Source organism: Heteronotia binoei, chromosome 7 (assembly GCF_032191835.1).
Source record: "Heteronotia binoei isolate CCM8104 ecotype False Entrance Well chromosome 7, APGP_CSIRO_Hbin_v1, whole genome shotgun sequence".
NCBI lineage: Eukaryota > Metazoa > Chordata > Lepidosauria > Squamata > Gekkonidae > Heteronotia > Heteronotia binoei.
Window position 1 is genome coordinate 112,395,770 of NC_083229.1, and position 21,329 is coordinate 112,417,098.

Sequence of the window (21,329 nt, forward strand, 5' to 3'; positions counted from 1 at the left end):
CCTGACGAGGACGAAGGATCCCCCCCCCCCACACCAGCTGCAGGTAGGACCTGGTAACCCTGTTTACATCAGAGCTGAATGGGAATTCGAATACAGGTATGCCCAGTCAGAGGGAGAGTTCTTAACTGCCTTCTAGTAGCTACAGAGGCACTGTGGGCCCTAGACTAGATGGAAGGTAACCTGGGATGAATGGGCAGAGATCAACTGATGAACTGTGGAGTGGTGGCGGCAGCTTCACTCTTGAGTGGGTTATTCACACAGCACCTGCAACATTCCTGCTGGTTTGGCAACAGGGGTGTGACCTAACATGCAAATGAGTTCCTGCTGGGCTTTTCCCACACAAAAAAGCCCTGGTAATGCAAATACTTTTGCTATGCTTCAATTCTTTCTGGTGGCTCCTAAAATCCTAATGAATGTCTCATTTTTAGGATTCTCTTGTAATCCACCTTTGTACCAATTGTAATGTTATCCAGTGTCTAAGAAATTGGATGAAAGAAACACTGAAGGTTTTTCCCTTGGATTGAATGTTTGCTTTTGACAAAACTGAGGTTGCTTTCTGCAACCCCGAAACACTATTAGCTGGCAAGCACGTAGAGGAGAAGATAGATTCCGTTGTCGTTTATTGCACTGGAATATTATTTCTGAACTCAGTGCTCCCCGTGCAGGGTCAATCAGCGAAGGATTGCATCCTTAGGAAGACATCTATATGGACGTTTGAATTGGGTTGTAAGCTACTCACCTACAGTGAATTTCACACTAGAGATTTGTTGCCTTTTGAGCTTGTGAGTGCGCGTCAGTAATTTTAGAACATTGATAAAATCGTTGTTACGTATTTATATACAGTTTGCATTTTGTAGTGTGGTTTTCTACTGTGTATTGCTTGTTATCCGACCTATCAGCTCTTTCTGACTCCTAAAATCCTAATGCATTGGCTACTGAATGTCTCATTTTTAGGATTCTATTGTAATCCGCCTTGAGTCTGCGAGAAAGGCAGACTAAAAGAAGACTTTAAAAAAAAAAACCCAAAAAACTATCTCTTATTTCTTCACTGGCTCTACTGGCATGAAAATGTTTCTTAGGATTTCAAGCACTTTTAGAAACTCAGCGCCTTGATGCCCAGCAACCGAAAAATTAAGCAAGCCCAAACGGCAACGGCTGCTTTAAAACTAACTAAGACCCGACGCCCCGCTAAGCCTCAGAGAGGGCGGTGAAAAAATACAACAACCACGCGACGATCCGGCGACGCAGCCACGCCCCCTTTCCCTCGACGTCACATCAACCGTTGTCAGCCCAGCGCGCGCCCTCCTCTCTCCCCGAGTTTCGCCCGGGTGGGGGCGCTCGTACGCGCCTTTCCTAAATTGGTCCTGCGAGTGACTCTTGGTGCGCGCGCTTCGCTGAAGAGGAAGGAGGGGGAGAGAGAGGAGGGCTCGCTCGCGCGCGACGCTCGCCCGGGGTGGCCGTTGGGAGGAAAGCGGCGGTTGCTGGCCGTTGGTGTCTGCCGGGTGCCGCCTCCTCCCCCTGCTGATGTTGGTGGCCGAGGGAGCCATGAGAAGGTGGCTTCGGAAGCCGGCGGGGAGGAGGATGGCCGTTGCTGCCGCCGCCACCGTCGCCGCCTCCTCCTGGCGCTTGCCTCCGGCTCCTTTCCCCGCTTCCGTCCGGCGCCACCTCCGCGGTCGCCCACTCTGAGCAAGGCCCCGGCGCCCACCGAGCCTGCCGGGGGGGGAGGCGAGAAGAGAAGAGCGAGCGCCGTGCCGCCTCCGCCGCCTCGCCCGCCGCGCTGCCGTCCTCAATGTCTCCCCCGCCGCGGGGAAGCCACCCCAGCCTCCTCGCCCCTTCGGCCCGCCGCAGCAGCCCCTGGCCTCGGCCTCCCCTGCGCCCGGAGCGGCGGCCCGGTCACACGCGACTCCCCGCCCAGCGGCCTGACAGCGACGGAGCCCGACACGAGGCCGCGGCGATGAAGGCGGAGGCGGGGGACGGCAGCATGATCAACCTGTCGGTCCAGCAGGTGCTCAGTCTGTGGGCGCACGGGACCTCGCTCCGGCACCTGACGGGTAAAGCGGCAGAAAGAGGGGGCGCTTGGCTTGGAAGGGGGGAGTGACGGGCTACGGGGACCGCAGAGGAACTGTTACTAGCGCAACGGAAAACCTCTCTCCGTGCAAAGATTGCAAAGCTACTAGACCAGGATATGTCAACACTATGTATTCAGTGTCAAATTCAAAATCCAATGCAAATAATATGTTCATGATTTGCATGGTTATATTATTTATATTGAATTTTGACACTGTATTCAGTGTCAAATTCAAACTCCAATGTAAATAATATGTTTATGATTTGCATGGTTATATTATTTATATTGAATTTTGACACTGTATTCAGTGTCAAATTCAAACTCCAATGTAAATAATATGTTCATGATTTGCATGGATATGTTATTTATATTGAATTTTGACACTGTATTCAGTTTCAAATTCAAAATTCAATGTAATTAATATGTCCATGATTTGCAAGGTTATATTATTTATATTGAATTTGGACACTGTATTCAGTGTCAAATTCAAAATCCAGTGTAAATAATATGTTCACGATTTGCATGGATATATTATTTATATTGAATTTTGACACTGTATTCAGTGCCAATTCAAAATCCAGTGTAAATAATATGTTCATGATTTGCATGGATATATTATTTATATTGAATTCGGACACTGTATTCAGTATCAAATTCAAAATTCAATATAAATAATATGTCCATGATTTGTATGAATATATTATGTATATTGAATTTTGACACTGTATTCAGTATCAGATTCAAAATTCAATATAAATAATATGTCCATGATTCGCATGGATATATTATTTATATTGAACTTTGAATTTGATACTGAATACAGAGTGTTGACATATACAGGTCTAGTTGCTTTGTAATTTTTGCACGGAGAGAGGTTTTCTGTTGTGCTTGAAAGAGGGGAGGGCAGAGGTCTTGGATCCACAAGAAAGTCGTGCATGCTCTGCATGCTGAATGGGCCAGGCAGCCGCTGCAATTAAATGGTAAGGATCTAGATAGACCCGCTAAAGTTTAAGGCAGCAGTCTTCATGGGTTGATGGGTGGGGCTGAATCCCAAAATCCAGGGTGGGTTGTCATGCTGGAGGGACATCGGAGGACAAGGATAGGCAAAGGTGATGTGTGTTGACAACAAGCAGAGAGGCATTCTCGCCCAGCGTTGGGTTTTAGGATCTTGGGGAGGGACGGTGACTCAGTGGTAGAGCATCTGCTTAATAAGCAGAAGGTCCCAGGTTCAATCCCCAGCATCTCCAACTAAGAAGGGTCCAGGCAAATAGGTGTGAAAAACCTTAGCTTGAGACCCTGGAGAGCCACTGCCAGTCTGAGTAGACAATATTGACTTTGATGGACTGAAGGGCTGATTCAGTATAAGACAGCTTCATGTGTTCATACATGCATCTTCTAGGGACTCTGACCTGGATAGTGTAGATCTCTGAAGCTGAGTGGGGTCAGCCCTGGCAAGTATTTGGATGGGAGACCCTCCAAGGGAATACCAAGGTATTGACTCAGAGGAAGACAGTGGCAAACTACCAATGAATGTCTCTTGCCTTGAAAAAACCTCATAAGGTTGCCTTAAGTCAACTGTTACTTGATGTCAAAAGAGAGAGATCTGACTGTTCAAGTAAGGAAGTTGAAAAGGACTTAGTTGTAGGCAGGGCAGCTGTGGGTATGGGACTTTTTTTTTCTCTCTTCAGGATGCCATGTTCTTGATAGGATCACCTAGCTGACCAGGTAAGGATGAGACTGCACAGGAACAGTTACCATTCCATGTTCATTTTTAGACTGTGGGAAAAGGTTGTTTGTCTTTTCCAGAGATTCTTTCACACATGTGATCCCTGCCTATGAAAAGTTGCAGGACTTTTAGATGTTACAGGTTGCCTTGTCTTATGTACAGCCATGTAGCTGCAAGGGACAAGAACAGAACAGAAATGTTGCTCTGTCTTCTGTTGTGCCATGTTCATTACTGCATAGGTCTACAATAGTAATTGATTGAAAGCTTCTTGGCTGTCTATAAAGTGCCCCCTCCTATTAATAAGCAAGAAGATTATGCATGGGATAAAGAAGGTAGAGGAAGAAGTACTTTTCTCCCTTTCTCACAATACAAGAACTTATGGACATTTATTGAAATTGGTGAGCAGTTGGGTTAAAACTTATAAAAGGAAGTACTTCTTCAGCCAAAGGGTGATTAACACATGGAATGCACTGCCACATGAGGTGGTGATGGCTGCCAGTATAGCCAGCTTCAAGAGGGAATTGGATAAACATATGGAGCAGATGTCCATCAGTGGCTATTAGCCACAGCGTATTGTTGGAACTCTGTCTGGGGCAGTGATGTATTCTTGGTGCTTGGGGGGGGGCACAGTGGGAGGGCTTCTAGTGTCCTGGCCCCACTGATGGACCTCCTGATGGCACCTGGTTTTTTGGCCACTGTGAGAGAGTTGGACTGGATGGGCCATTGGCCTGATCCAACATGGCTTCTCTTATGTTCTTAAGAAGCAAACTTTTAAAAAATAAACTTGTGTTAAAATGAAAGTACTTATAAAAACTTGAGGTAGCAGGCACTGTGTTGAGTTGTGCACAGTGGGAGTGGGGCACAGTGGGAGTGCTTAATCTGAAACTGTGTTTATAGCAGCATGAGCGTTCTTCATAACTATTCTATTCATATGCTAATGTAATTGATTGAATACATGTGATGTTCGATGATGGGAATGTCTTATTTTTGGCTCTAAAAAGCATAGAGGAAGTGAGCAGCCAAAATGGGTTAGAGCCATGGCACTTGGGAGGGTTTAAAAAACGTATTTATACATATTTATATCCTCTGCTTCTATCAAGGTATTCATGGTGGCATACACAAAATTAAAATACCAAGGTGCAAAAATACAGTAAGAGGAAGTCCCATGTAGAATCAAAAGTAGCAATATAATTAAGTTGATAGAAGCAAGTAGCCCCCAGTACAAATTGATCCCAACGTGTCAGAAAGGGTATGATTATGGGCAGGGACTGTAATAGTGCCTTCGCCACTGGGTCTTGTCACATTGGCATTTGGGACAGAATGAGTAGTTGATTGCCATATCTTTGCTCATGGTGGGCTCAAAGTCTCTATCATAGACCTCCTTCAGGACCTGTTCCTGCTCCTGGGCTGATACCACCAACTGCCCTACTTCTTCTGAAGATCATCCCTTTAGGCAAGTGACCCTCCACACTACCCTACCTTCCTCTCAATGGATGACCATTGCTGTGCTAAATGAGATAGCACCACTGTTCCATTCTCTATTGCAATGTATGTTCTTACCCTATCCAGTGCGGGGTCCTCTGTTAGTTGCCTCACAGGATCTTGTAGCCTCTTCAAGATTCCTGCCACTGGGTAGGAATTGTCACTCACATAATTGGCTGTGGTGGCTCCTGAAGCACCTTCACTTGGACTCAACAACAAGCAAGCAGCAGTATTTCATCTTAAAGCACATCTTGTAGTAACAGGTGCCTCTTCTTTGGGACATCCCACTCGATCAGGATGGGCATTAATATATCTGGCATGTGTCATGTAACTGTGGAGGTACAGGGTCCCACCTATACTACCCTCATGCTTGGTCAATCCTCTGTTGGCGCACCTAACAGTTTGGGAGTTATCTCTGGGTCACCCCAGGGATACAATTTCTGCAAGTGTGATTGTCAGTCAACTGTTGAGATCAAGCAGATTTTGCATTATTTCCCCATATAGTTGTACACTATCAGTAGGGGCTTATCTAGGCCATAGGTTGTTTTCAAAGACAATTTAACTACAAAGTTGTAATATTATTCCATAAATGGGCAGTCTGTTTAATAATGGCTCACTTGGCCACAGGAGCAACAGGGTCCTTTGCCCTCCACTTTAGCCCCTGGAGATATGGAGCCCTTTGTCTCTGCAGGGCCCACAGCCTCCTTGCTGCCTTCTTGTACAACCTGCTCAATAGGGCAGAACCCCAGCAGCATGCTCCGTCCCAATAACCACATTGGTGGCACTGCTGTCTTTGAGACTCCTTAGAATAGAGGAAAGCGGAATATAAAAAACACTCTTTCTTCTCTCCCTTCCCATTTGTTCCCTGAACTTGGCACATCCAGACTGTGAGCCCAGGTCTCCTTATGTTCAGGGGGCTGATCCCCTCATCACCCCAGCTGGATTCTTCCTTCACCCTAGACTTCAGGCATTACTTTTTCTGTGTCCACCACTGCAGCCTCAGCTGCAGTGGTGGACACTGTCCATCAATAGAATGAAAAAGACACTGTCCATGGAATAACTATCCATCAATTTTGCCAGTTTCTCTGGTTGTCATCTCATAGCCCAAGCTTGGCTCTTGACTGGTATTACATAGAGAAACTACTTAACACTGCCTTCTGCATAACTTCCTCCCACTGAGCTCTTTTAGGCACCAGCTGTTTGCAGGCCAGTTCCTCCAGGGCATATGCTGTCTCAAATAGTCTCTCACCTTTTGCTCTCACATAGTTGCAGAACCTCTGTCTGTAGGTGTCTGGGCATAAATGAAACTTCTGGAGCAGGGCCTTCTTCAGCTGCTCATATTCCACAACATTTTTTCTTTGTAATTTTGCTTGTGTGTGTTTGTGCATCTGTGCCTGGAACTCATGGCAACCTCTGGCAACTCCCTCTGGGGTCCAGAGGACATTCAGAGAAGTGGCTTGATAGTCTGGCTTGGCCTCATGACTCTGGTATTCTTTGGAAGTCTCCTATCCAAACTCTTTCAGGGTTGGCCCTGTTTAGCTTCCAAGATCTAATGCAATCAGGCTTGCCTGGGCTATCCAGGTCAGGATAGTCCACAGCATCTTATTTAACAAGTGATATATCAACAAAGATATCTCAGTCAAATAAGGCCCCCAAATGGTGGCCCTCTGAGTTTTGGGCCAAGCTGATTCACTGGCCATACATTCAAAGGCCTTGATGTAGGCCAGAAAAAGGAACACCAAGGAAAAACTCAAAATTCAGCAGCTGAAAAGAATGAAAAAGAAAAAAGTATACAGGAAGTAGAGACAAAAATATAACAACAGTAATGGCAGATCTATACATAAGTTTCTATAAAAGGTTTCCAAATATCTAAAAATTAGTCCATACACAATTGTTATCTATACCATGTGTTAAATATTGATGGAGTTACAAGGTTCTCCGTCCATTGGTTACCTGAGATGGGAATTTATCTCTCCAATCTTGTGAGTCTTTTAGCTGTAGTAAGGGCATGGAGAATCTATTTTTATTCACCATCGGTTAGCCTCCAAGAACAGATAGTTTAAAAGAACATAAGCATTCTCAAAAATCAATCATCAATACAAAATTGATATAAGTAATATCAGTTATTCATATGAGATTACTATGAGAGAAATTACTGATTGGAAAAAACTGAATGACTGTATATGCTCAAAGTGCACCCCGTCCACAAGCTAGTAAACATGGATCTTTTTTTCCTGACAAGAATTTTATTAAAACGCTCCTACATGCATTATAAAAAGCACACTCTCAAAGCTCATATTCTGTAGAATGCAGCTGGAAACAAAGTCTCAGTACAGAGTCCATAGAAAGAGGCCAGAGGAAGAGTCTGGTAAAAAAGACTGTGCCTTTCCCTGCAGCTTGATTTACATCTTGCACAAAACTAGCAATGGAGCAGAGTTCTCTTGCCACACAAAGCAGCCATCAAAAATGAGCATAAACTCTCCAATGAGGAAGGGAAACAAAGTCCCCTGACTGCCACTGTAGCAGGCGTCTGGACTGCAATAACTGAAATGCCCTAAAATCTTACAGGTACTTTGGGCATTTTACGCAAAGACTGATTATTTCTGTCCTGTGGCTGCATACCAACAGTTAGACATTTTACTCAGCCCTTTGCTGAAGAATCATTGTGGGCTCCAGTATACCCTAGACATAATTTTTATGCTGAATAAGTCACAATTGAAGATCCATAGAGAGAGCAAGTATAAACTTCAATGCCATCTCACATTGTTGTGGCAAAATAGGGTGATCTAGTTCCTTATTCCATTCATTCCTGAGACTGTACATATCGTACTTATTAATCAACATCAAATATTTATGGACAAATATTGTATAGACAAATATTCATTTCCTGTGTTGATTCAATTAAAGCTTCCAATAGCCAAAACACTTAATGCTACAGTGCCATATTTAGATACCAACAGATGTTGCAATTGTAAATATTGCCATTCAACAGAAGTTGACAAGTCATATTTAGACCTCAGCTGAGAAAATGATGAAAACTCATCATCATAGCCCAGTTGTATCAATCAGTCCAGTGTAAAAATTAATCCAGTGTAAAAACCCTGCCATCAGTCTAAGCCTTCTATTGAAAAGATTTCTTCCCTCCAGTTCTTTTCCTGTACAGCAAAGCGCAGACATTTTACCGGAATGATTTTCCTCCATTATAAGTTTTGATTTCCACACCTCAGCCCTTTTAGGTTTCTTATATTGATACTTGTTGATCCAAAAAATCTACATGGACAGAAATCACGTGTGTGTGCATTTGTGTGTAGCAATTGTATTCAAGCTGAACTGTTAATGTACATAATCAGTTATGTTGTCAGGTTGAACAAAATTAGCTTGTAAATAACTGTGATATCTAGCATCATGTGATTTCTCATTTAGCTCGAGGTGAAGTAAAATTTACATACATATCCTTCGAGTTCAAGTACTGAGGTTCAAATAGCACCTTGTTAATAACCAGTGGATGTACCGTATATCTAGAAGAAGACTGCAGATTTATACCCCGCCCTTCTCTCTGAATCAGAGACTCAGAGCGGCTTACAATTGCCTATATCTTCTCCCCCCACAACAGACACCCTGTGAGGTGGGTGGGACTGAGAGTGCTCTCGCAGCAGCTGCCCTTTCAAGGACAACTCCTGCGAAGCTATGGCTAACCCAAGGCCATTTCAGCAGCTGCAGTAGTTAAACTCTGATGCTGGGTGATGTTCATGCTTTGGATGTCAGAAAAGAAACTGTGCTTTGAGTTTCAGGAGTATATTTTTAAATAACATTGGCAAAAGGGCAAATGAAAAAGAAAGGTGACATCAAACAAATAAAAGTGATAGATACGAGGGATGAGCACAAACCAGGAAAATGTGGTTCAGTTCATAGTTTGCAACTCTTTCTCAAGTACTGGGTACACTTAACAATTTTTCATACAGAAAATGAAGATATTTTATATATTTTTAAACTCTATAAGTATGTCAGAACAATTTTGTATGCCAACTTACAAATGATGCATTTTATGTTACAAAATCAGTAAAATAAGTTTAGGTTTGAAAGGGTTTGAAAGTTTAAGTTTGAAAGTATTAAATATATTTCAGTTTTCCCCAAAATTTCTGCTTTGTGTGTGTGTTTACTTTTTCAAAAGTGAACTTTTACATCTTTAGGACATGGTTCAGTTTGTTCCAGTTTTTCCTGTGAGTTCTTTTGTGTTGGGGGTTAGCTACAGACTCTGCTCTGAAAGTATTGGAACTGCTGAAGGAGCAGGAGAGTCCTTCCTATTGGCGGTCATAGGTAGTGGTGCTTTTCCCCTGACTCCTCTTATTTATTCATTTATTTATTCCGTAACTTATATCCCGCCCTTCCCACAAGTGGCTCAGGGCGGCTTACAACAAACAATAAAACAATAAAATCGGAACAAATTAATACATTTAAATTCAAACATTTAAAACCTAAAAAACCTTAAAATTTTACATTTTACATTAAAACTGTACAGTATAATCACTAAAATCTAAGATCTAGAAAGCTACATTTGTCTAGTCAGGCGTAGGCTAACCGGAAGAGGGTTGTCTTACAGGCCCTGCGGAACTGAGTAAGATCCCGCAGGGCCCTCACCTCTTCCGGTAGCTGGTTCCACCACATAGGGGCCGTTGTTTTGAGACGCACTTCCTTGGGCCCGGAAATGGTGAGAAGATTTTGAGTCCCAGACTTCAGTACTCTCTGGGGAACGTGTGGGGAGAGACGGCAAATTTGTCCCTCTTCCAGTGGGACAAATCACGTATCACTCAAGGAGACAAATCACCTATTATGTATCTCTAAATTGGAGGAACAATCACAATAAGTCCCATATTCTGTTCTCTTCCACTTTCACATATGCAACATTCAAATGCATTGTATTCAGATTAAAACATTTGTGTGCTTTTCTAGAATAAATTCCTTTTGTAGTGATGATATGCTGATTTTGGAGAAGCTAAAACTGCCAGGAAAATGAAAAGTAATTAGTATCTTATATATTGCTCCCTCCAACCATTTGTTTTGGAAATCTTTCAAAAATGGTTCATAATTTATTGTAAGCATAATATAGATCAGATAAGAGATTGGATTTATACCCCACCCTTTGCTAACCAGAGGAGAGAGTGGCTTACAAATCTCCTTTTTCCCTTCCCCTCCCCACAACAAGCACCCTGTGAGGTAGGTGGGGCTGAGAGAGCTCTCTCAGAACTGCTCTTGAGCAGAACAGCTCAGAGAGAACTTGTGGCAGACCCAAGGCCATTCCAGCAGCTGCAAGTGGAGGAGTGGGGAATCAAACCTGGTTCTCCCAGATAAGAGTCTGCGCACTTAACCACTGCACCAAACTAACTCTCAAAAAAATAACAGTTCTTGTTACGTTAGTGGTTTTGCTAGTATGGTGACCATGAATTGTGTATAGAATTTCTACTAATAGTGGATAGGACAATAGAAGGAATATTTTTAAAGTGCTATATCTGTGCATGCCTTCTTCATTTGATTGTTCTTTAAACAATGCCAGTATTTTTTCTTTGTTTTGATCAAGAAAAAAATTCTTCAAAAGTGCTAATCTACTATATGACTGTCTTTTTTTCCCCTTTTCTTTTCTTTCCAGAAATGTGGTACTGGGTTTTCCTATGGGCTCTCTTCTCCTCTCTCTTTGTCCACAGTGCTGCAGGAGTTTTAATGTTTGTGATGCTGCAGAGGCATAGGCAAGGGAGAGTAATCTCTGTCATTGTGGTCAGCATTGGATTTCTGGGTTCTGTAACTGGAGCTATGATAACCAGTAAGTCTTAAATTTTTAATACATTCATGACTGTGTTTGAAGGTCATTATTAACTATGCTGGGCACTGTTCGTGTGCTGCTTTTATTGTTCTTAATACTAAGTTTTTGGAGGCTTATAGTTAGGGGGCTGTTTGTTGGCAGAGAATAAGGTCCAAAACACGTTACAATTTTTAGTATGTTGTGTTTGGATCCCCCTGACCTCACTCAGACAGTCACACATTAATTGTGTAGGACTCACTTTCCAAATGTGGTTCAGCTTGGAATGTTGGTGCAGAGGAAGAAGGGGGTTCAGCTCCTTTCCTGCCCTAATACGTTTCCTGGGGCCATTACTTGATCCGTTGGGCTGGGGCATCATGTGTACTGATGGGCTACATGTGCAGCCTTCCTGGACCATTTGGGTTGTAAAAACAGCATGGTAGTGGAAACTGAAACCCCTTCTCCCTCCTGCATTGCAGTTCCTATATAAATCATGGCCAAAGTGTTTGGGAAATGAGTTCCCTTGCAGTTGACTATTATTTTTGTCTGAGTCAACATGTTAAAACATCATAACATGTAGTTTGACCAGAGACAGTTTTCAGAAGGGATTCATTCATATGTCATGAAAAACAGAGTGTCTATGATGGATGCAGCTTTAGTTTGTTACTGTGCTCCTTGCTCCCCTTCCATGCAGAGATCAATTGGTTTGGGAAACCTTAAATTCAAGTTTGTGATGACCTCTGAATGCAGACAGTGCCAATGTGGAGACGTGTCAGCATGGAACTCTGTTTCTTCTCAACAAGCCAGATTCTTACAAGATATTAAACTGATTTTTATAATCATGGTTTTTAGAAAGGAAACTCATTCCAGTTCAGCCAAGTGGCATCATTCAGGCATTATAATGGGCTGAACTTTGACTCAAGGCTTCCTAAACCTTAAGAAGCGAGGGAAGCACATGAGCATAGTAACATGATGTCTGAATTAAGCCATAATGTTTCTGTTAGCTTTAGAAAGAAAGAAGAATCTAGTGGTAGGAAATACTTAATTTCTCTCCCCCCCCCCCGCACCCCAGCTTTCTATTAATATATATTTTGCTGTATTCTTGGGCTGTGAGTCAGTCTTGCAACTACCTGCTTTCCCAGGACAGCAACAGTTTCTTTGGACAAACGTCTTATCGAGATCACTGTACACTATCTTGTCTAAAAAGTACTAATAGGTGGGCTGCAGTGTTCCCTCGAAGCTGAGTTAGTGTGAGCTAGCTCACAGTTTTTTAGCCTCCAACACACATTTTTGTCTTAGCTCAATAAAAATGGCTCCAGATCAATTGAATGTATGCAGTAGCTCGCAACTTTAATGCCAGTAGCTCACAAAGTAGAATTTTTGCTCACAACACCCCCACAGCTTAGAGGGGATATTGGTGGGCTGATTAAGTATTTTTGTACTCTTCTATAAAGCTGCTCTGAAGGGTAATGTTGGTGAATTAAAAGAAAGGAATTGCAAGGTAAATCTCATTGTCAAAAAGAGGAATTGTGTAGGCCAGCAGGGTTCACTTCAGCACTATTGTAAGCCTGATATAAATAGCAGTGGTTGTAGAGGCTTCCCATTTGCCTTATTTCAGGCTTGGAGTTTAAGTGTTTGGATACTGAGCTTGTTTTGTAATGGCTATTCCAGATCTAGAAAGCATATAGTGTGTTAAGTAATAAAAACTTCAGTGTTTCTATATAGCCTCTTAAGAGGAAGCACCATTTACAATGTAACATTTACAATATAACTGAACAGTAGTTCTGCATAGGAACAACTGTTGGTGCTGCTGCAAGCATATTTCCTCTCTATCCTTGAGTGGGACTGCTGATTCAGCTCTTGCAACAGAGGGCAGGATTTGATAGGCCTTTGTGAATTTTCCTGAGAGCCAGCAAGACCCGGAATGGAATATCTGTGGGCCTCATTTTTTTACGATGGATTTCTGATAGTACAACTCTAAACAGAGTTACACCCCTCTAAATCAGTTGACATCAGTGGGATTAGTAGGATGTAACTGAGTATTTGCCGGCAGGGCAAAGCTGCATGGCTCTGTCTCTCATACTAAATGTTGCATTGCACTTGAGCTTTAGAAAAATTAAACAAAGTTGATCCTTTTTTAGCTAAAGTAGTTTGTATGACTGGTCCAACACACAGCTGAAATGTAGTGCCAATTCTAAATTGTTAATGGAATGTTTTCAGAGTATATAAAGATCAATAAGTAGTGGATAATAGACATTCATCAGGTTGGTGTGAGGGCAGAAAAGGCCCTGACCCTGGTCGAGGACAGCCAGGTGTCTTTTGGGTTGGGGACCACCAGTAGATGTTAGTCACTGGAGTGCAAGGCTCTGTTGGTAGGGGGGTATACCAGGAGAAGCAGTCCCAAAGGTACATGGGTCCCTGTCCGTTCAATGCCTTAAAGGTTAATACCAACACCTTGAACCTAATCTGGTACTTCCCTGGAAGCCAGTGCAGCTCCTGCAGCACTAGAGAGATGCGAGATATGTGTGAGGTTCTGTAACAGCTGGAGTTCCTGGGTCCTTATGGGGACCCCTCAAGGGTAGGCTCATGTAGAGTAGTCCAGCCTGTAGGTGACTGTTGCTTGGATTACAGTTCCTAGATCAGTACAAGATCGGTACAGGTAAGAGGCCAGCTGCCTGACTTGGCATAGTTGGTAAAACACCGGCTTGGCAGCATTGGAAACCTGGACCTCCATTGTCAATGAGGCATCCAGGATGATCCCCATACTTTTGGCAGCTGATGCCAGCTTCAGTGGCATTTTGTCCAGAGTAGGGAGTTGAGGCTCCACATCAGCATCCCCCTGACCAAGCCATAGAACTTCCGCCTTGGAAGGAGTCAGCTTAGATTGTGTCAAGTTTTGTTTGAGGCAAAAAGTTAGTGATAGTGAGAACACTTGATTTTTTGCAACTACAGTAGCTTCGGGGGCGGGGGGGAGCACATGACTGCTTTCTTAAATAAATGTAAAATTTTCCACATGATAAATAACTAAAAGCCATTTAATTTGATTTATTTAACATGCCAAATACTGCTGATTCTTTTGTGTGTTATATTCCCTACTGTAATGCAAGTATATGTATGAAATACTGGTGGGTTTTTTTGGCCATTTTGGATAATATGCTTAATGAAACTGCATCTGTTGCTGTTTTGTTTTGTATTTTGGTGCCATGGTACAGTGTTGGTAAGTGAGCATGAAAACCCCACAAACGTTTAGTGTGCAACGTGTATGGAAATCCCTAAGCTGCATTGCACTTTTGTATTTCTTTGTAAGACATAGACTTTTTCAGTAACTGCTTGTGCATTATAGTCTCTGAGGTCAGTCATTCTGCAACTCCCTGCTATCTAATTACTTCCAAATACTGAACCTTAGGAACCCTTTAAAAGCTTATTCCTATGCTGAAATCCTTTGTTTCAGTTCAGGATCATCTTTACATTCTGACTTATAATTTAACATATGTAATACCTTCTTTCACTGAAGGAGTAGTGGTTAGAAAAATCCAAAGGAAAGGGAATTTCACAGACATGACTGATGGCAAAGCACTCAGGAAAATGGATACTGCTGCAGTGTGGCTTATTCCCAGGCCAATTCAGGGTTGGGCATGAGAATTAGCTGTTTCATAAAACTCCTTGCAAGCAATTTCAGGGTTCTTGCATTACAGTGCCAGTGCAGTATGGGCTGGAGTCACATTGCTGTCATTCTGATACCTTGGAGGTAACTGGTGGTCCACTATGTAAAGAGCAATTGCCATTCTAGTGTCACTGTCTTTACACTATTTCTTCCTACATCTTTCCTTTGTAAAATATGTTGTCTTCCACACCCAGTCTCACTGAGTATATTTAGCAGCTCTAAGTCATATGTAGAGCCCCATGGCACAGAGTGATAAAGCTGCAGTACTGCAGTCTGAACTCTCTGCTCACGACCTGAGTTTGATCCCAGCGGAAGCTGGTTTCAGGTAGCGGGCTCAGGTTGACTCAGCCTTCCATCCTTCTGAGGTCAGTAAAATGAGTACCCAGTTTGCTGGGGGGAAAGTTTAGATGACTGGGGAAGGCAATGGCAAACCACCCCGTAAAAAGTCTGCCGTGAAAACATGAAAGCAGCGTCACCCCAGAGTTGGAAACAACTGGTGCTTGACCTTTTTAAAGTCATATGTAGCAATAGCATTGTAACCCAATTGATGGCATCTAATAATATGTCATCCTTGGAATTTAGAAGTGCTTAACGTTGTTTGGATTATGCAAATGTGGTCTCTTAGAAATCAGTATTACTGCTTAAATCCTGTGTATAAGGCAGAAAGATGGAAAAGCCAACCAGTTATAAGCTCTTATGATATAATCTTACAGTAGACAAGCACTGAAGTTATGTTGATACCAATAGGAGAGAAGTAAGCATGTATGTAACTCAGCAGTTGAAATCACAATGGCATAACACAGTCCTTAGCTTTGAGCAGTTCACGTCCAGAATGTGCACAAGCACACTAGACACCTTTTCACAGTTTAATGAAGTGCATTTTTGAAACAAAAATTATACTATGTTGTATTGAAAATATCATGACTAGAGCAATATTTGCGGAATGGGTCCTCCCTACTACACCCTCATACTACAGACCTCTGAGCCCCTGAGGTTCTGCTTCTTGGATCAGGAGAGCTTCATAAAAGCATGGGGACATCTTGTGGGGGGATATGCAAAAGTTGCACCCCCTTCCTCCTGCCTTCAAAAACAGAAACAGTATTCTTTGACCTGTAATATTACAGAAGTAGAAGGAGCACCTTTAAATCCACCCCATTATGCCAGCTTTAAAGAAGGCAGGCACATGGTTGTTTTCACTATGAGAGTAAAACTGTTATTTAGTAATATGGATCGTGTAATGACTTTTGAAGAAAGAATTATTGTAACAATTTCACTTTTTTCTTTTGTGACTTTTTAGGTGCAGCTGTAGCTGGAATTTACAGAGTAGCTGGGAAAAGCATGGCACCCTTAGAAGCACTGGTGTTTGGAGTTGGGCAGACAGTACTGACACTGATTATTTCCTTTTCAAGGATTCTTGCTACCCTTTGAATCTTCTGTGAAAACTTAGTTTATACGAAGGAAAACAGTCTGTGGAGAAGTTTCCCAGAAGTGCTTTCAGAGACTGATGGGTTTGAATTGCTGATGAATTGCAAGGGGAAACACTCGGCATGTGACCTGCAAAGCTAGAGGTCCCACCCCTTTGGAAAGGACTTCCTTTAGAGTCCAAAAATGACTCACTACTGCACTGCACCTAATGTGCCTCTGTCACAGGCAAGGTGTGTTCAGTTTAGGTGAAGCTGCGTGATAAAAGCACCTTGTGAAGCTGCTAATCAGGCTAATGGTAGGTGATGCGATCATTGTTCTTAACAGTATTGAAAGAAAATACAGGGGCATTTCTGAAGAATGGATACATGTGCCAAATGTGAAGCTGATTTTATATAAAAAAGATAATGTGACAATTTAAATGTGTATTAATTGAGTGCTGCAAACTTAATTCAAAAGAATTCAGGTTCACTAGCAAGGTATTTGCTTTTTTGATATATTAACTGAATCCCACTCAGTTCAGAATGTTGAACTATGAAAATGAACTTGAGTTTTGAATATGTGTGTGAGCATTGCTGAGATCCAATGGCTGAAGCAAAACTCTTGCAAGAACTTGAATGTGATTGACCCTAGTATAGGAAATCTTTATGAAGGGCAAATAGATCACTAGAACAGAACTCTTCAGTAATCTGCTTACATGCTCTTGATTTTTTGTCAATTTATGATATATCTCAAAGTCTCATCATAGATTGACACACCAGCTGTATGAATTAACTGCAGCTTTCAAAATGAAACCTACATTATCCTTAAACTTGATTCTCTCCTCCCCTCTCCCCAAAAAACTGTCCAAAGTCTTCTGTGACTTTCTAAATATAGTTGCTGTTTTTCTTTCCAGAAACCAGTTCCATTGTTCTTGCTAAAAAGATATTTTGGTCAGTAGGAGCTGGAAAACAGGTTTACTGCATGGCCCAGTTTAAACTTCCAGAGGGATACTTGAGAAAACTCAAAAGGAGTGAAAGTTAATGTGATCATACCAGAATTCAGAACAAAATAACAACTAATAAATTGTTGGTATCAAAAAGGATACAATCTTGCCGCTTTTCCCCAACAGTTAAAAAAAACTTTGGAGTTTTCACAACCTTAGTTTCCTGTAGGTGTGTTCTGTATGTTGCTCTTTTAACAAAGGCAGTGGTGGTGTGAATGTGATGTCTTTGATATAAAATGTTAAAAATGAATTGAGAGAAATTACAGAACAATGCCTAGATAGACAAATGTGCATGTAGAGAATGAATGAATGAATTACATCTTTGGGCTGATTCACATATTGCCCTTTAGGTGGGGGCACATGTAATCATCTGGAAGAAAGGAGCAAGCTTCCTGAATCTAGCAGCACAAGCTGGGAAGTCGACTTTATCATTTGCCAGAGATCCCTACAAGCTGTTGCTGCTCACCTACCACAAACTGAGCCACCTTTTTAACAGCACCTCATTAGCTCTGGCTGTGACTTCTCTTTTCTAGAGGTGTGGCAGCACCAAAGGATCTTGCTGGGAGCTTGGGTTAAACTAGGCAGATGTGGGAAATGGCGGCAGGAGGGGGTAAGCTAACATTGCCTCTATTGTTTGCCAGCAGAACGGCAGTTCCCTGCTGGCTGCTAATAGAAATGATGGGAGGCATCATTTCATATGTTCCATTGCTAAGAGACATTATATGAACCAGCCTATAATAAAATAGACACTCTGCTTATTCAGACACCTGAATGGAAATTAGAGACACGGCCACAAGTTGGCATGATGGCAGAAGTTAATGCCTACAAGAAATCATACTTGCAGCAATAATACTCTTGACAGCACAGTGCTTTGTTCCACAGCCTTTCTAATTATTGTGATAAGCATCACAGTTTATATTCATATACTCAGAAATTGCCACTAGAGGTTATTTTGCTTACTTTACGTAGAGATAACATTTTTAAAAGAAAGCAGTTTTTATCTCTCCTTGATGCTTGTTTTGTAAGGATAGGCCTCCACACTGTAAGGACTTGCATGTCTGTGTGGGCATATAAAAGGAGCAGCTGCTTTGCTGTGAGCTTGCAGAGCTTTGTCTGCCATAGCCACTGATGGAAGCTCTGTATTCACCCAAGGCTCCGAGTCAAGGCCTTAAGGCTTTGGGGACTGGATTAACATTGAGATACTTAACAAACGACATATTTCATTATCTTTGTATCAGGTACTTTTTGTAAATACCAAGGTACATTATAAATAAACATACAGTAGTATGAAGTGATATTTAATTTTTAGTGCCTTGAGTATATATTAGGAGTTTTCTAGCTCACTATCTACTGATAGCTGTTCTGCCCCCTGTTGTTAGACTCACTGTTGGACCACGTGGTAGTGGTATGTTCACGTGAAAACAGAAAAATTGGCATATTCATTCTAGTGCTACCAGTTCAAGTCATGCAGAAAGGTTTTTCTTAATTCTTACTTGGCAAAAATATTATACCCTGTATATCTTCAGGGCTTTATAGAAAATAGTATCTTGCTTTACATATTTTAGTCAGCATCAGAACGCGCTGTTTGCAACACTGTTGTGAATGTTATGTGTGAAGTGGGTTTTTTTTGTCTAGTGTTAAGTAGTACTTTAATAATGCTACAAAAGTTGAGCACATCTCAGGCCCCAGAAAGAAGAAAGCTGTGTAAATTTCTGTTGACTTTTATGGCTATAAATAGAAATGTGTTCTTATGTCTGAGAGTCAGTCACATACTTCCTATGTTAGTTATGAGTGCCTGGCAAAGCTCTAATGGTTTTCATGTAAAAGAAACCCCATCAGTATTAAGGCTAGGCTGGGAATAATTTATAGTCAAACTATATGTTTTGTTTTGAAATATTGCAGTATATTTATTTGGTACCAGCAGTACAACAGATTCTTAGCAGTGTCCTTCCACATGAACTTAGTGAAACTGCAACAAAAGGAAACTATTACAGATCATGTCAGGTAACATTTAACTACATGAGATACTTTTAGGATAAATCAATGTATATGATTGCTTCTCACTTTCTATAAAAGATGGTAAGGAAAGTTTCTATTACAGACATTGTTCTTTAATGATATTAAAGTGTATGTTTAAGAAAATAGGCACCAGTATTGAAGAAGTCTCTGGCCTTAAGTCTTTGAATGGGATACATCATATTTGTATTATTCATTGATTTTTAAAACTGATTTCTGCAATCCAACAGGAACGAAGTCTCTAGGGTAATGTGTTCCTAATAGCAATATTCTTCTTTATTCAGTCTTAGAGGGTAGTACTGATTGGCAATTCTTCATATGCCCAAAGTGGTTACTTTCACAATATTAGTCTTGTTTCTTCAAGGTTATAGTGGTGTTTTTTGTGTTTGGGTAGAATGTTGATTGTATGAATGGCATTAAAATAATACCTTTAGCTGCTAAAAGAAATGGAGATTAGTATACTAATCTTTAAGAAATGTGGTCTGAGAAAATAAGTAAACAAATTCCTCAAGAGAAGAAGAAGAGGTTGTCTTAACTTTAAAAGAATCCAGTATAAGATATATGCAGTACTAGTGTCTGACCACTAACTGAATTGCCAGAAATATGTCAAGACAGATCAAAATCTCATGCTATTTGAGATGAACTCTTCTAGATAATCTTTGTTTTTCTTTTTAAAAAACCTTAGGCTTCAAGGGAAAAAACTCTATGATGCTTAGTAATGAAGATCTAGGCATTTTTATTTCATTTTACAGAGCTACATATAGTATATACTTGACTTTCATTTATGAACACATGGACCAAAGAGGTGGTTAGTATGCATTGTATTTATGTGTAATATAACAGCCTAAATATATTTTTTCTTTAGTAAATCCGAGGAAAGCAGTAGTGTTTCCTCGTCAGTTTTGCACTTTGCTATATTTTGTTTTAGTATGATGAACTTCTTTCTACTTGAAGCTTGCATATTTTTGTTGTATTGTAGTAATACCAAGCAGTCTGCATTTGGTATGATTAAACTGATTTTTAAAATTAGTTATGTTTGAAATTTATTTGAAATGTATTACCCCTTTTCATGGATAACTCCATTTACATAGTCTCTTTGCCCCCAACGTATTTAAACATAATGTTTTGTCAATTTGTTTCTTTTGTGCATGCCATAATCCAAAGTTTTGCATAATTGCACAAAATGATAAAAGAGAGAAATTGGGGCCCTGAATCACATTTTTGCACGTGTTTATTGTATAGTGCTGCTTCAAGCCTCCTCATGTTTGTGATCAAAGTTGGGGTGAAAGAAATCTGAAAAGCTCCAGTGCCACGTCATCTTTCATGTGACTGGTTTGTACCTCTCAAACTTTTTTCCCCTGTGGTTGGGCTTTGGACCAAAAGTAAGACATCCAAACTGATCCCCCCCCCCCAAAAAAAAACCCCAACTATGTAAACCATCATATTTTCTAAATTAGCAAGGCCCTGCAGAGCAGTCATTCTCAAACTGGTCTTTGTGTAACTCTAGAAACAGTTACCTGTTTCTTATGAACACCTGTTTTCAGATCCCTGAAGTCATGTGTTCATTTTGGCAGCATCACAGTCTTTCCATGAATGAAAAGAGAAAGATGCACCATTCTATATGCCTAAAGTTTGTCAAGTGCAGAGTAATCATGGGAAATTGCTTTGAAGTAACAGCCTGTGAGGCTGTCGCATGGAGGCAATTTTAAATGCCTCACCATGGTGCCTGCCTCCATGTAACACACTAAATGTATGCAGTGGCTTAATTTAGAGATTGGAAACTGATTCTGCACAAACACAGCCATTCAAAAATAAATTTTTGGGGTGATATGGAGATACTGTGGTTTATACAGTAAGCTGTTGATTTGTGATTCAATAATGAAGGACCCACTGTTTGAACATAAAGTGCAGCAAGGCTCAGTGGCTTATCCAAAAAGCCCAGAGAAGAGACTTGAAAGCTCCCAATTATCTATATAGATTTCATTCCCCCCACTAACTTTGAAAATCAGGCAGATGATATAAAAATGTATTTATTACCTGCTTTCTGGAAATACCTTAACAATTCTCTTAATATATCATGGATATCACTCTAGAATTGGGTAAAATTGCATCTTTGCATTAAAAATGAATTAATGTTTTAAATTTACAACATGCTTGTTAAATACACTTCAAGGT

General features: G+C 41.2%; 1 protein-coding gene across 1 annotated transcript; it reads left to right on the forward strand.

Moving 5' to 3' along the window:
• Nucleotides 1-1,789: 1,789 nt before the first annotated feature.
• Nucleotides 1,790-20,183, forward strand: TMEM170B (transmembrane protein 170B). Its single transcript, XM_060244225.1, has 3 exons — nucleotides 1,790-2,051; nucleotides 10,921-11,091; nucleotides 16,029-20,183. The coding sequence occupies exons 1-3, from the start codon at nucleotides 1,790-1,792 to the stop codon at nucleotides 16,157-16,159; spliced, it is 564 nt and encodes a 187-aa protein (XP_060100208.1). The 3' UTR covers nucleotides 16,160-20,183.
• The last annotated feature ends 1,146 nt before the right edge of the window (nucleotides 20,184-21,329 follow it).